The sequence below is a fragment of the Parathielavia appendiculata genome (genome assembly GCF_033297405.1).
Source record: "Parathielavia appendiculata strain CBS 731.68 unplaced genomic scaffold N657scaffold_9, whole genome shotgun sequence".
NCBI classification, from domain to species: Eukaryota; Fungi; Ascomycota; class Sordariomycetes; order Sordariales; family Chaetomiaceae; genus Parathielavia; species Parathielavia appendiculata.
In genome coordinates, this window is record NW_026944228.1 from 486,497 (window position 1) to 500,773 (window position 14,277).

General features: G+C 56.1%; 6 protein-coding genes across 6 annotated transcripts; 3 read left to right on the plus strand and 3 right to left on the minus strand.

Moving 5' to 3' along the window:
• Nucleotides 1-691: 691 nt before the first annotated feature.
• On the plus strand, nucleotides 692-3,901 carry N657DRAFT_575760 (uncharacterized protein; the record flags this gene model as incomplete). The annotated part of the gene is made up of 3 exons (XM_062789127.1): nucleotides 692-1,036; nucleotides 1,092-1,690; nucleotides 1,747-3,901. 3 exons carry the CDS (start codon nucleotides 692-694, stop codon nucleotides 3,899-3,901), a joined length of 3,099 nt encoding a protein of 1,032 aa, XP_062646051.1.
• A 691-nt stretch (nucleotides 3,902-4,592) lies between these two features.
• Nucleotides 4,593-6,556, plus strand: N657DRAFT_672861 (uncharacterized protein). Its single transcript, XM_062795661.1, has 4 exons — nucleotides 4,593-4,916; nucleotides 4,979-5,143; nucleotides 5,196-5,597; nucleotides 5,668-6,556. Exons 1-4 carry the CDS (start codon nucleotides 4,666-4,668, stop codon nucleotides 6,359-6,361), a joined length of 1,512 nt encoding a protein of 503 aa, XP_062646052.1. The 5' UTR covers nucleotides 4,593-4,665; the 3' UTR covers nucleotides 6,362-6,556.
• Nucleotides 6,557-6,567: 11 nt separating this feature from the next.
• On the minus strand, nucleotides 6,568-8,330 carry N657DRAFT_657134 (uncharacterized protein; the record flags this gene model as incomplete). The annotated part of the gene is made up of 6 exons (XM_062794773.1): nucleotides 6,568-6,795; nucleotides 6,846-7,055; nucleotides 7,099-7,158; nucleotides 7,278-7,897; nucleotides 8,001-8,149; nucleotides 8,212-8,330. 6 exons carry the CDS (start codon nucleotides 8,328-8,330, stop codon nucleotides 6,568-6,570), a joined length of 1,386 nt encoding a protein of 461 aa, XP_062646053.1.
• Nucleotides 8,331-8,858: 528 nt separating this feature from the next.
• Nucleotides 8,859-9,182, minus strand: N657DRAFT_657135 (prolyl endopeptidase; the record flags this gene model as incomplete). The annotated part of the gene is made up of 1 exon (XM_062794774.1): nucleotides 8,859-9,182. One exon carries the CDS (start codon nucleotides 9,180-9,182, stop codon nucleotides 8,859-8,861), a length of 324 nt encoding a protein of 107 aa, XP_062646054.1.
• A 445-nt stretch (nucleotides 9,183-9,627) lies between these two features.
• On the plus strand, nucleotides 9,628-11,203 carry N657DRAFT_646966 (uncharacterized protein). Its single transcript, XM_062793224.1, has 3 exons — nucleotides 9,628-9,990; nucleotides 10,081-10,488; nucleotides 10,573-11,203. Exons 1-3 carry the CDS (start codon nucleotides 9,766-9,768, stop codon nucleotides 10,783-10,785), a joined length of 846 nt encoding a protein of 281 aa, XP_062646055.1. The 5' UTR covers nucleotides 9,628-9,765; the 3' UTR covers nucleotides 10,786-11,203.
• N657DRAFT_621580 (uncharacterized protein) lies at nucleotides 11,084-13,892 on the minus strand. The gene is made up of 3 exons (XM_062790626.1): nucleotides 13,494-13,892; nucleotides 12,097-13,425; nucleotides 11,084-12,045 (listed from the first exon to the last, which is right to left on the minus strand). The coding sequence occupies exons 1-3, from the start codon at nucleotides 13,642-13,644 to the stop codon at nucleotides 11,579-11,581; spliced, it is 1,947 nt and encodes a 648-aa protein (XP_062646056.1). The 5' UTR covers nucleotides 13,645-13,892; the 3' UTR covers nucleotides 11,084-11,578.
• Nucleotides 13,893-14,277: the final 385 nt, after the last annotated feature.

A 14,277-nucleotide genomic window follows, 5' to 3' on the forward strand; every position in this document is an offset into this window, starting at 1 on the left:
CTTGGGCCGGATATCTTTCCACCCCGCCTTTCCCCGTTTAGATCTTTCTCTTTTCTTCCGAGATCCTCTCCTTTTGTTCACTTTTCTTTTTAGTTAGCAAGGAAAAGGAGAGTAATAATCCCGGGTGTACCTTGCTCCAGGCTTCCATCTATGAAGGCTCAACGAAACAATGAGCGGACAATGCGATGTCCTCTTATTTTACGGTTCGCGTCACTTTGAGTTTAACCGCGAAGCGCCACGTCCCTGCTGGAACAAGACAATGTGAGTGTGTCCAGCTGTAAAATAAGAACTCACTCAACAAGAGGCAGGAATCTCGTTTCCTCGCTTCATGCACCTGCTGTATCAACTCTTGGCTGTGAAGAACGTAGATACAGTGCATAGTCAAATCGCACGGTGCCCCATCCGCTCACGTGCTCACGTGTTGAGTTACGCGCCAAGGGCGGCTTCCCTTTGATCGGACCCAGCACGATTGTTCATGCCTGCCTTGTGTGACTTGCAGCACGTAAAGTGAAGGGTCTTGGCCAGGTCGAGGCCCCATCTGGCGTGCTCTCCCAGATGCTGGGTCTGCTGCCTGCCAACGATTCCGACATCATAAAACAAGCCCTCAGCAACATCCGATACTTGGCTTTGTTGTGATGACCACAATCAAGAAATCAAGACACACGCAATCACATGAGAAGCGAAACAAACCATGCCCTTTCTCTTTTCCTATGTCTGCGACTTGCTGCAACGCCTAGAGGACAACCGTTTCGCTCGCGCGGGACTGAAAACTGACACCAACATCATTCAAGAGTGGTTCAGAGCACAACGCGGTTTGCTCTACCGCGACGACCATAACAGCGCTGCTTTCATCTCGGCTCTCCTGCCAGACAAGAGGACGGACCGAGTCTACTTCATCCGGGAAAAGAAGCTCCAGATTATCATCGGCCGTGCGCTTGGCCTAGGTCGATCCCGCATTGCAGAGCTGGGGAGATGGAGCAACCCTGAGGCCCGCGCTGACTTGGCGGACTGTGTTGAGAGTATTCTCAAGCAGACCGTAAGATACGTCCTCAAAAGACTCTTCCAGGACATCTAAGACTGACCCTTGACAGCCAAATCCTGTCTCTCCTGCCCACCGGCCTGTCACCGTAGAGGAGATTGACCAGGTCCTCCACAGCCTCGCTGCCGCCTGCCGCTTCAGTTCGCCTGCTGTACGCAGCTCGGCCCCTGACTATTGTCCAGCGGACCAGGAGCTCTCCCTCGGCGACTTATACCGGCGACTGTCTGCCAGAGATGCCAAGTGGCTCACCCGGCTGATCCTGAAGAACTACGAGCCTGTCATTCTTGAGCCGCACGTTGTCTGCCTGAGCTATCACCCTCTCCTCCCTTGTATTCTCAAAGTACAAGACAATTTGGCTGTTGCTGGGCGCATTCTGGACACGCTGCGGCGTGATCGGACCGTCACTGGAGGGAGTGAGCTTGCTGAGTATCTCAAGCCCATCCTTGGGGTCAAAGTCGGTCGTCAAACATGGCTCAAGGGCCGGAGCATCAAGCACTGTTTGTCCATGCTACAAGGACGGGTTAGCTGTGAGGAGAAAATGGATGGCGAATATTGCCAAATTCACATTGACCTCAGCAAAGGCTACGACTGCATCCAGATCTTTTCAAAGAGTGGCAAGGACAGTACTAAGGATCGCATGGCCTTGCATAAGTGAGTGTTTGGCCCTGCTCTATCAGGTAAGCATGCTAACTGGGAGTACGTGACAGCTCCATCCGGCAGTCACTGCAGCTTGGACAGCCGTCCTGCCCTTTGAAGAGCGGCTGCATCCTAGAAGGCGAACTTGTTGTCTACAGTGACAAGCATTCTCGGATCCTGGACTTCCACAAGATCAGGAAGCATGTCACGAGATCCGGCTCGTTTCTGGGGACAGACAAAGACTCACAGCCTCACCCCTGGGAGCACCTCATGGTTGTCTACTACGACCTGCTCATGGTGGACAACGAGTCTCTCCTTGCGGTCAAGCATTCAGAGCGGTTCCGGCGGCTTAGGAATCTCATTACCCAGGTCCCCGGCCGATCCGCTCTAGTGAAGCGAGAAATAATTGACTGCACCAGACACTCGGCTGTCGCCGATCTGCGCCGAACCTTTGCAAAGTGCATCACCGCTCGTGGAGAAGGACTGGTCCTCAAAGCAGACGAACCTTATTTCGACTTTGCTACCCAGTGCCGACCTTACAGCTGCTGCGCCATCAAACTGAAGAAGGAGTACATTGGCTGCTTCGGAGACATTGGCGACTTTGCTGTCGTTGGCGCTCGCTTCGATGCCGCCAAAGCCCGCACATACGACATTCCGAGAGTCAAATGGACCCATTTCTATGTGGGGTGTCTCGAAAACAAGGACGAAGTGAAGCGGTTTGGGAAGCAGCCACGGTTTGTCGTCACGAGTGTTGTCGAGCTCAACGCAACGCAGCTCGACACCTTCATGTCCTCAGTCAACCCAGAGTCCGTCCGGCCGGAGGATAACACGGCAATATCTCTTCGCATCGAACCCGGGGTAGATAATGGAAAGCGCCCCTCGGCGATTTTCCCCGCACCCCCGGTGTTCGACATCCGGTGCTTCTCGTTTGACAAGGAAGGCAACACAGGTTTCTGGAGCCCTCGATTTCCGGCAGTCGCTAAGATTCATTGCGACCGAACCTATCACGACGTCATCTCGTTCGCAGAGCTGCAGGAAATGGCGGCCAGAGAAAAGGAGGCGCCTGTCCCTGAAGACAGCCAAGAGCTATTGGGTTGGATCGCAACGTTGGAGACATTGGAGCCACATGCCACCGTCGATACAACAAGCCAGTCCACTGTCTCCATGACCACAATGTCAACGCAGTCACCGCAATTGCTGAGACGAAGTGCTCAGCCGGATCACCCTGCTCTGACCTCACCGACGAGGAGACTCAGGACGATCCAACCAATTCGCGCCCCGCCTGCTGGCGGGCAGTTGACTCCTCCGACATCCTCCGAAACCCATATGCCCGGCTCGACATCTCCCGATACAATGGACAAGCAGGATAGAGCGCCATCCACCCGGAAGAGATCATTCGACTCGTCAGCGCAGAGTACGATACTTGAGAGAATTAAATTTCGAAGGTGCTCAACCGACCACGCTGATTTCACCGCTCGCTTGCCCGACAGAAACAGAACCCAAGTTACAGAAAAACAGCAACAGTCGCTCCCGGTTACTGTGGCGGGTACATCACGCCGCAATACCCAAAAAACACCCTCCAGGCCCGGCCCGTCCAGTTCCGTCTCGATGCACCAGCAGGACTCTGGGGACAAGCAGCTCGACGTGCAGAAATGCACGTCATTCCACGGACGCCCGTCCCAATCGTTCTCTGCTGCAATTTCTGTAGCCCGGACGAACAGCAGTCCTTCGACACACCAGTCAGTTGACGAACCTACCGAGTTGAACACTGCCGCTGCAAAGTGCCCTCTGTTCCCCGACACTTGCAGAATCGCAGCGTACTCAATCTTGCTCTCGCCATGCGTCGCTGACTTCCCCTGGGTCACGGATGACCTGCTCTCGTGCCACGGCGTGGCCGAGTTCTTACGCGACCCCAAGGAATGGTTCAACGGCCATCGAGACGACACGGCTAATCAAAACAGCACTTGCTACGGCCGAAAGAAACTCGTCCTCGTCGACGCCCGGCGCAAGGAGGCTACGGTGGCGTTTCTGCAGTCGATCGAGGCAGCTCGCCTGAGGCGCGACCACGGCGAGCGCGAGTATGTCCCTGTCTATCACTGGAAGGTTCTTGAGGCGATTCGGGAGGAGGAGTTGAAGTTTTCCAGTAATAATTGGGAGCTCGGCAGCCAGTTTAGCCTGAACGGCTCGTCGAGTTTATGGAGGCGGTTTTGGGTTGGATTGGCCTAGGGTAGATGTATTTGGCCACCCGGTGACCCGAAGCTCACGAGGACCCGGACTCATCTCCGGTATGCAGGCCGAGCACTCGGCAAGAACCGGCTGGGCACGGCACTAACGGTACTGCCGTGGGGGTCCGCGGATCTTATCATCGCCGTGACTCCTGTTCCGTACCCTTCCTACCTGATTACGGACTGATAATTCGGAAGCCATTGGCTCGGGTTTTGTCGATCTCTGGCACGGCTTGCAGATTTTTGGCCTGCTAGGTCTCGTGTTGTCCCTGGGCGCGTAGACGAGACGGGCGAGCTCGGCGGTCAGTCTCATCTGGCATTTCATATGATCCTGTCAGGATAACGTTAAGCTAAGTTTAGGACAAGAGAGCAGTCACTGGAATTGAGCTTGTCTGTGTCAATGCCCCTTTCCATCGTGAAACACAACATTCATCTGACGTGACATGCGAGTTAAAGGTCATGAACAGCGGCTCGCGCCTTCCGTAGGTTGACCCTGCCGGGAGGCCAGGTCGGGTCCTCCACGGGGGTGGGTCCAAGAACTGACTATACTCACCACACATTCGCCGATTCAGGAGCTGAGCAAATATTTCTGAGTGACTTTCTTTTTTCGATTCATTAAGTAGTCGAGTCAGCTCTTTCTAATCAATCGATAATTTTCCATACTTTGTTTTTCCGGCTGTCTTGTTCTCGATCGCGGCCGAGAAGAGTCAATCCCCGTTTTCTTGTCCATTTCACCTATTTTGCCTTGCAAAAGACCCACTCATAATGACTCCGGACGCCAAGGTCGAGGAGAAAGCACGGCCGGTCAGCGACCCGGAACGCGGTCCGGAGCACGGAGCGGCTCCCGACGTCCCCGCCGGCCGATTGGCCCGCGTCCGGAGAGTCCTCTATAAGGCGGCCCAGTTCGGTCGAGTCGAGGTGCGGGGCATCACTCCGATCCCTGTCAAGGAGCGCACCGTTGAGAGGACCGTCAATATCTTCACACTATGGTGGTCCATGAACACGAATATCCTGGGGTGAGTTGGACCAGGGCCGATGTGTGTAGGCGAAGCAGCGTGGGCTGACAGCACCGATCCAGCATCACCTTCGGCATGCTTGCGCCCATCTACGGCCTCAACCTCCGAGACAGCTCCTTGGTCATCTTATTCTTTACACTGTTGACCACCGTCCTGCCCGCCTATCTCTCCACGTGGGGTCCAAAGACTGGCATGAGGCAGATGCTGCAGGCCCGGTACAGTTTTGGGTACGCGCCCCCTCTCTCACGCTTAGTCGGTCGACAAGACTAACATGGACAGCCGCAACCTCGTCTCGATTCCCGTCCTGCTCAATCTCGCAACCCTTATCGCCTTCTGCGTCATCATGGCCGTGGTCGGCGGCCAGTGCCTTTCGTCGGTCGCCGACGGCAACCTGAGCGTCTCGCTCGGCATCGTCCTCACCGCCATTCTCACCCTGGGCATTTCCTTCTGCGGCTTTACCGTCCTGCACATGTTCGAGCGTTACGCCTGGATCACCGCCTTGATATCCATCATTGTCGCTGTCGGGACCGGCGGCAAGGAGCTGCGGAACCAAGTCACATACGACGCTCCTCCGGCAGCATCATCCGTCTTGTCCTTTGGCATGATCGTGGCGTCGTACATGATCCCGTGGGCGTGCCTTTCCTCCGATTTCACAACCTACCTCAAGCCCGACACTTCCTCGTAAGCCGCGCTTTTTTATTCCCTTTCCACTTGATTCTTTCTCCCACACACGCTAACACGTCACGCCCAGAACGAAGATATTCACCTACTCGTACCTCGGCCTGGCAGTCCCTACCATCCTGCTCATGACGCTCGGCTCGGCGATCGGCAACGCCATCGCCAACGTCCCGCACTGGCAAGACGCCTACGATGAGACGCTGGTCGGCGGCGTGCTGGCGGCCATGCTCGCGCCGGCGGGCGGGTTCGGCAAGTTCCTCGTCGTGCTGCTCTCCTTTTCGCTGCTCGGCAACCTCGCGGCGACCTCGTACAGCGTCACGCTCAACCTGCAGCTGCTGCTGCCCTTCCTAGTCAAGGTGCCGAGGTACCTGTTCTCGATCGTCTTTGCCGCGATTGTCATACCGCTTGCGATCCGCGCGGCGGATGATTTCTTTGTGAGCTTGGAGAACTTCGTGGCGCTGATTGGGTATTGGACGTCGGCGTTCCTGGCTGTGGTGTTGGTTGAGCATTTTGTGTTTCGGAAGGGGGATTGCGCCGCCTATGATGCCGAGGCGTGGAATGATGCCGGGCGGCTGCCTTGGGGTGTCGCGGCGCTCGGCGCCGGGACGTTGAGTTTTGCGCTCGTAATCCCGAGCATGGCGCAGGTGTGGTGGACGGGGCCTATCGCGGAGAAGACGGGTGATATCGGGTTTGAGCTGGCCTTTGTGGTGTCGGGGTTGTTGTACTTGCCGTTGCGGTGGGCGGAGAAGCGTTGGTCGCGGAGGTGATGAAGGTTGTCGGGATGCATACGTTCCGTCAAGCATGGAAGAAGGAGTCTGTCTGAGAGGCGGATAGAGCGTTGCATTGAAGACATAGAAGGCAGTGATCTGAGGGAGGATAAAGGTAATGTATTGGCAGACGCGGGAGGCAGCGCTGAGTTCAACAGATACCCTAGAAAGGCGTTCAACTGCATCCAAATCCAGATATCCCAACATCAACCCCCTAGGTCCATTATCACCAAATTGGTGGCCAGTGCCGGCAGCAGCGGAACCGACAATTTGCCGGCCTCTAGCTTCCACCGCACACTGCCCCATGGGGTGCTCTCAATAATCGTTGCGTTTGGCACCAGCACTGTCACTCCCCCTTCAATGTCCACATAACCCCCATTCACCACGCTCACCAGCATCTTCCCAGCCACGGCCCAGCCCGCAGCATCTACCACCTCCATCCAAGATCCCTCAATTCCATCCTCCTGGGCCCCTCCCCTCCCACAACGAACCCCACCACTTCATTCCCCGCCAGCATCCCAGCCGACCTCCCATGCGCCACCGCCAGCACCTCGCTAGTAGGCCACACCCACGAAATGACCCCCTTGGCGCCATCGTTCACAGCCAACGACACCATGATCAAGCTCTCCTCGACGCTGGGATCCCCCAGCCAGTAACCCTCGCCGTGAAAACTCTGCGGGTTGAACACGACCGTCTTGCGCCACCTGCCCAGCCATCACGTCCTCCAGTCGGCGGACCACGTCCCAAACCGTCCCCTCACAGTTATCGCACACGCACTCGCCGTAGGTGGCGTTGCACTCGGTGGCCCATTTGGTGGAATACGTCGCGTGGATGCCGATCGGGTAGACGTCCACCATGAGGAAATCTGCGAGCGCGGAGTATGCGCCGAAGAAGTAGTTTAGCAGTTGAGCGTGACCGAGACGGGGCGGTACGGGTCGACAGCGCGGATCGTGCCGTAGGCTTGCTGTGGCGAGAGGAAGGGTTCCTCCTGCCACCCGTCGGGCTCGTCGGCGCTCCAGTAGGCGAAGAGGCCTGCCGGCGCGTCGTGAGCGGCGAGGATGTTGGCTCGGACGTAGGAGAGGTTCTTGTAGCCCTCGCGCAGGCTGTACATGAAGCGGAGGAGGCGGCGCTGGGCCGAGGTGGAGAGGTAGGTGACGATGTAAGACGAGTCGTCGAAGGTGGTCAGGGGCGTCATGGCATTGAAGCCGAGGGCGGAGTAGGCGTCGATCACGGAGGTGTCGTTGAGGCGGAGAAAGTTGTCGTGCGAGGCGTAGAAGCCGTAAGGGAAGAACGGGGCGAAGGTGGGGTTGATCAGGGAACTGCTGAAGTAGAGGCAGCCGTGCAGGTTGTCAATTCGGGTCACGCTGCCGGTGGGCTTGTATAAGAGGTAGAGGAGGGTGGTGGCCACGGTGAAGAAGGTTGGCGTGCCATTCTTGGGGGCGCCGTAGATGACGACGCGGATTGGGGAGAGAGCTGGTTTGAGAAGGGTTAGTGGAAAGCGAAAGAGGCCGCCTGTGGTGTTGACGGATGGTGTTTCTGAACGAGGGGCTCGTCGGTGTCGACGAGGTTTATGGAGAAGATGAGCCTGTTCGCCCACTTGGAGGGATTGTTGGTATCTGGCCAGGGCGTGCCATAGTACTGGACATCCCGGCATTGACGATGAACTCGTCGTACTGCTCGCTGTCGAGGTAGAGGCTGTATCGTGGCTGGGACTGAACGTGGAGGAGCGGTGCACCGGGGGCCGGAGTGGGAGGCAGTGTCTGGCCGCCGGGGTCAAAATGCGGATAGCTAAGTAGACAACTAGTGAGCCTTCGAACTTCATGACCATCTGAATCTCGTATGCCACGCACCGCGGCTGATAAACAGTCCCACACCATCGCGGCCAGTCTGAATGTTGGCCCGTCTGCTGAGCAGTGACGGTGATGATTGCCGTCAGGCACAGACATAAGCCCCACGCCCAATCCACCATGGTTGCCGCTGAGGGATTGACGATGGACCGTGAAAAAGAGGGAAGCGACACCGCTCTTAAACAGTGACTTTGGCCCGTCGATGGCATACCTCGACTCGGCTTGAGATTGCTGCATGCACTCACTTTATCCACAACGTGTGTAATTCGGATCCAAGACAGGCCCGTGTAACAGCTGTTGCGTATCTTGCAGTGTAGAATCTCCTTCAGTGATCGGCTTTCTGGATGCTGTGTATCATCAGCGATCTCAATTGACTTGAATGACACGGCAAGTTCTCTCAACTTGCGAGCAGGAAATCAATTAAGGAATTAAGTAAATGCCACCAAAATAATGAAAATGATATCAATGCTTGAGCGAGCCATTTCATCCCACAAAGTGACTTCCGTTCCTATCCGTTCGCTCCGCAAAAAGTTGGGTTGCGGCTTGGTAGCCCAGAGGATGGTTCAGACCGAAGACTGATGTGGAGGGGCCATGTTGGCCAGCACCACCCGGTATCCGTCCGGGTCTTCGTAAGTCTTGCCGCAACGATTTCAGTAGGGGTTGAAGCTCGCAGCCGCAGCGAAACCGCTTCCCTCCATCTGGGACACCGCCTTGGAGTAGGCATCGCTGTCCGGGAGATAGAATATCAGGAGGTTATCTTTCGTAGGCGCGCTGCCGACACCGTGGCCGCGATGATACGTGAACTCAAGATGGTATCCCGCCGATCTGTGGCCCAGCATTACCCCGTCAAACCCTTCATGGTCGGTGAAGCTCCCAAGGACCTCGAATCCCAATCCGTCTCGGTAAAAGGGCAGCAGTCTGTCAATGTTGTCGGTTGGCCGCGCGATGCGCACATGGGCGCCGGCAAGAGCCATTTTCAGGTCACGATGACAATGTCAACGACAATGGAAGATCTCGAAATCTATGTATCCAAGGCACGCCGTACCTCGGTGCAATAAGGTAAGGTAGCTTTGCGATATAACATGTCACGGCTCGCGAGGGTTGCCAGAGCTGCCCTGACTTGGAACAATGGACCCCGCAACTACTGAACCAATCTGGCTGGCACCTACCTGTGGGGACCTGCCATCAGCAATTGAGCGCTCGGTAAGAATAAACTACACGTAGGCCCGGACAGGCCAAGCCACCGCCGGCGGCCCCACCTGCGGGTCGGATACGCAGTCAGGCACAGCCCCCGTTCAGAAGCTCAGATGAACGCGCAAGCACCGGCAGTCGGACTTGCACAGCCCGGCCTCAACACAACACTCAACTTTTAGGCCAGCCCCTTCCAACATTTCATGTTTCGAGTGTCCAATCTTTCCAGTCTTCACTGGAGTCTCTCGCTCATCCAACTTCGGCTTTCACCATCGCAGCCCCTCGAACTCGAAACACGATCGCTTGTCCACGACCCGAATACTATAAGGTATTATATGCAACACTAGCTTAGAACCCACCATTAAGATGCCGCCTCCGGCTCTCCAACGCTCAGCCCGAAGCTGGCGGGCCGCCGCTCCGCACATCGCTCACATCTCGGCAACAACCAGCTCCGCCGTCCTGCTCTCCCGCCGTGACCTCACCGTCAACGACGCCCAAAAAGTTACCCTCGGTATCATCGCCGCCTACGTCGTGGCCATCGCCCTGCTCTGGAACCTGCCCTACGTCCGCTGGGTTCTCTGGCCATTCAAAGTCCGCCTCCCTCTCCCCCCTCCCCACGCTTACCTTCGTTCCCAAGCCCACAGCACCACCATCCAGTCCAACTAACACCTCTCCCACAAGATGCTCGTAATAGCCTTCCACGAATTCGGCCACGCCATCTCGTGCGTCCTGACGGGCGGCCGCGTCAAGTCGATCTCGCTCGACCCCCGCGAGGGCGGCGTGACACACATGCAGGGCGGGTGCAACGCCATCACGCTGCCCGCGGGGTACCTGGGCTCCTCGCTGATCGGGGCGCTGCTGACATTTGCCGGGTTCAACATCAACGCGAGCAAGATCGCGAGCATCGTCGTCGGCGTCTGCTTCCTGCTGACGTTGTGGTGGGGCCGGCGGGACTGGCTGACGATCGGCACAGTGCTGCTGGCGGTCGGGTTGCTGGTCGCGTGCTGGTTCATCGCGCATGCCGAGGCGCTGAGATTCGTGGTGCTGTTTATAGGCGTCATGAGCTCGCTGTATAGCGTGTGGGATATTGTGGGTTTTTCTCACCCATCTGTTTCCCGGGTTTTGTTCCTTTTTTGTTCGCGGCTGGGTGTAGTGCTGACACGAGAGACTTAGTGTGACGATCTCATCCTGCGCAAGGTCAACAGCTCCGACGCCAGCGTGTTTGCCCAGCGCTATGGCGGCTCGTCCCAGTGCTGGGGAGTTTTTTGGGTAATAATCTCGTGGGGATTCATGGCGTGCGGCATCGTCGCTGGCATCGCCGCGTTCCCGCAGTCTGCTGCGCAACAGAGGGAGGACTCTCAGCATTTCATACCTACCAAGATTTAAAGGGCTATTGCTTCTTTTATTTCGTTTTCTGCTCAATGTTGGTAATGAGGACTGGGCGGGTTTGTGGCATCTGGAAATTCAGCGGGTGGCAAGGAGTTGGCAAGGGGCGGATTTGATGGCTTTGATACCCACGGCGTTTTGGATGGGGCATCCAGGACGTTGACTCCTTTGTATGATGTTTTGGTCGGTAATGACTCGCGCTGCTACGACGTTTGGGAGACCATGATAGACGGGGCAAGGGAAAAGGGAACAGCGGAATCGATATGAGAAACCTTGCACCGCGATTGGACTGCAATACATGTTTCCCTCGTACATACCTTTGACCTCCCGGTAGATGCTGGACCCAACTTCCACATCTAGCCCCAAAAAGGACAAACCCAGATAAATCTTGAGCATGTTAGAAATGAATTCTTTACATGGAGAAATACCTGTTCCGCTCCTGTTTATGCACAAGCCATTAAGAAAACATACCAACCCACCCATGTTCAGCTTTCCACGCCCGTCCGACACCGTCCGCCCAGCTCCTCAACCCTAATACCACGGATTCCATGCATGTCTCTAGCTGTCCATGCCATATACCAAGCCAGTAAAACAGTTCAACAGCCACTCCAAGAGCCTCCATAGACATAGCTCGTCCATAGATCCCAGCTTACCCTACCCCCTGTCCTCTGCTGTAGTTCTCCCTGGTACATATTGCGCCCTTCCCACTTCGACATGGTATGCTACATATATACCACGCAGCGCTCCTGAAGACAGCAGCCCCACCTCACACTGCAGTATCACAAATGCCGGCCTACTGCCCCTTAACCTTGAACACCTTGCCCGCCTTCTCAAAAAGCGCATCAAAAGACGTCTTGATCTGGGCCCTCGAGCACCCCGGGTTACTCGCCGCAAACAGCTCAATCACGCCAACTTTGCTGAGGTTCGGCATAGATCTTACAAGATCCTTGAGCTTCTCCTGCATGTCAGCGGGAAGCGGCTGCTGCGCCTTCTTGGCGCCCGATCCCGATGCCCCGAGAGCCTGGAACGCATCTGACGGGACGGGCGGCGGAGCCATCTGGTTAGCACGCGCATCCTGGGCAGAGCTCGAAGAACCGGGAAGATTGGATGATGAGGAGGCAGTCGTTGCGGATGCGGACGTGGATGCGGATGCGGATGCGGATGCGGCTGATCGTTCGTTACCTGCGCTAGCCTTCAACTTGGGCGTGTCCCAATAGGCGCTCGAGAAGGGATCGATGCCGTGGTGATGCTCGAGTGGTTCTAAAACGGTCAGTAAAACTTCGCTCCCATAGGGTATCGCGTTAGACTTACCCAAAATGAACTCCAGCCGATGCTTGTACAACTTCGGCTCCGTTGTCTTTCTCGTACGGTCCTCCCAACACGGTCCTATGCTCTCGGGCTCCATACCTCCAGAGAACACCATCCGTGCCGGACCAACATCCTCAGAATCATCCAGAAAATCGGCCATGTCTTCATCCAGGTCTGCCTCCTCCTCCTCGTCATCTAGGTCATCCACATCCTCGCCCTCCTCTTCTTGCCACTCTGCCTCCGAATCGTATTCGTAGTTCAGGGGAAGAATGTTCTTGGAGAGTGGATTTCTGGCAAGTTTCGCGAGGCTCTTACCGCCAGAGGGTGGACCGCTGATCGTGCCGATGTATGGTGGTCTCACATCTTCCGCAAACTTAATCGACTTCAGTGGTACCAGCTTCAGGGTCTCCAGCGTGAGCTTCATCTGCGCGTTTTGTGTATCCGTGGTTAGATCAGTGGACGCATTGGAGGGAAATCCCTCAAGCGCCTCCATGATCTTCCTAACGCTCGGGTAGACACGCCCGCGGCGTAATTTGTACGGGATCTGAAGCGTTTCTAAGGGGTCGAAGCGGGATGCAGATGCCGGTGGTGGTCGCTCGCCGAACACATATTCCTCGAGAATCTTTGTCTTGGCCTTCCTCGTTTCTTCGTCCATTTGGAAAGGGCCGCTGGCGAGTCGAACATGTTCTTTGACGAAAAAGGGCTTGAATACTTGCTCGTACAGTGACATCTCCTTGGGTTCGCTCTTGGTCGTGCTACTTGTCGGATGCGCCTCGTTCGCCTTAGGTGCCGCGTGTTCCTTCTTTACGGTCGTCGCCTTAAGGTTGAACATGCTGGTGAGCTTCATCTGCTTGCCGGCCTTTTTCGCTTCCTCCTCCTCCTTCTCGCGCTTCTTCCGCACCCGTTCCTCAGCTCGCTGTTTTTTCTCTTGCTCCTTCTCAGCCAAGACGGCGGCCTTGGCAGCTCTCTCCTCAGCCTTCGCGGCCTTTTCTTGGGCCTTCAGTCTTTCAGCCTCTTCCTTCTCGCGCTTCTTCTTCTCTCGCTCCTCTTGCCGCTTGCGCTTCTCGGCTTCTGCCGCCGCGTCTTTAGCCGCTTTCTCTTCGGCGGTCACCCTCTTCCTCTTCTTCGGAGGCTCGCCAGCTGATTTTCGTGCTGCGGCATTGACTGTCGAGGCCTGTGTTGTTGTCGTAGATGCCCCGAGAGAAGTAGGTGTCGGACTTGGTGAGAGTGAGTTGACGCCGGCTGAACTGCATGCCGGTTCGCTCACGCTCGAGCTGGATTTCGACGCGGGCGACAGCCCCCGAGAGGAAGCACACGGCACATCGTTTTCTTCTGAATAATCAGATTACTGTTCTTAGCCTTTGAAGTCTCAACCTCTGTAAATGCAAGTCATTACTTACTGTCGCTCAGCGAATGATCCGTGTGGATATGATCGGGGTTGCTGAAGGCTACAGCCCCGCCGCGCTCTTGGTCCAAGAAATCGCCATGGGATCTCTTGCGGCCAGCCAAATCCCGGTCCTGGACGTCTGTCGACATGGCAAGAAGAGACATCAAAAAAGTGCCCGCACTCGACGGGCGTACAAGTGAAATGAAACCAAGCTGACTCAATTTCGAAACGGAGCAGAAAGTCAAATAGGAGATTGATCAGGTCGAGAAGGAGCGAAGCGGTAGTCGTCGGTGGGATCGTAACGGTTCAGTTCGCAAGTCCAGCTTCTATGATTGAAGTTGGCATTGGAAGGGTGGGAATCGAGAATCGAAAGTTGAATGTATGGAGTTGTTGCTTTCGCGAGAAGTGCAACGCGACTAACGATTGGGTAAATCGAGCTCGCAAACGCGGTACAGTCGCGGCTACTCCTTTCGCGTGACGCGATGTGGCGTAACATTAACTGTTAAGCTGTGGCTCGATTGCTTAAGACCGTGGCGCAAGTGGGGATGAGGAGTGAGACATCTTGGCAGTTGGCTTTGTTTCTGACATCGTGTTCCTTGTTGCCTGGACTCAGGGGCTCGAAACCGCCGCCTGCATCTTGATGCATCCATGGATGGCTTTTACCCAAGGTATCTTTGAAGTTCAGTGGCCAGAAGCCCCGAAACGCGCTCAGAGGCCGATCCGGTTTCGAACTTCAAGGGCAGGAATCCTTAAACTACCAGTGACTCGAGACCGAGGGAGGTTTGACAGCGTCTGAG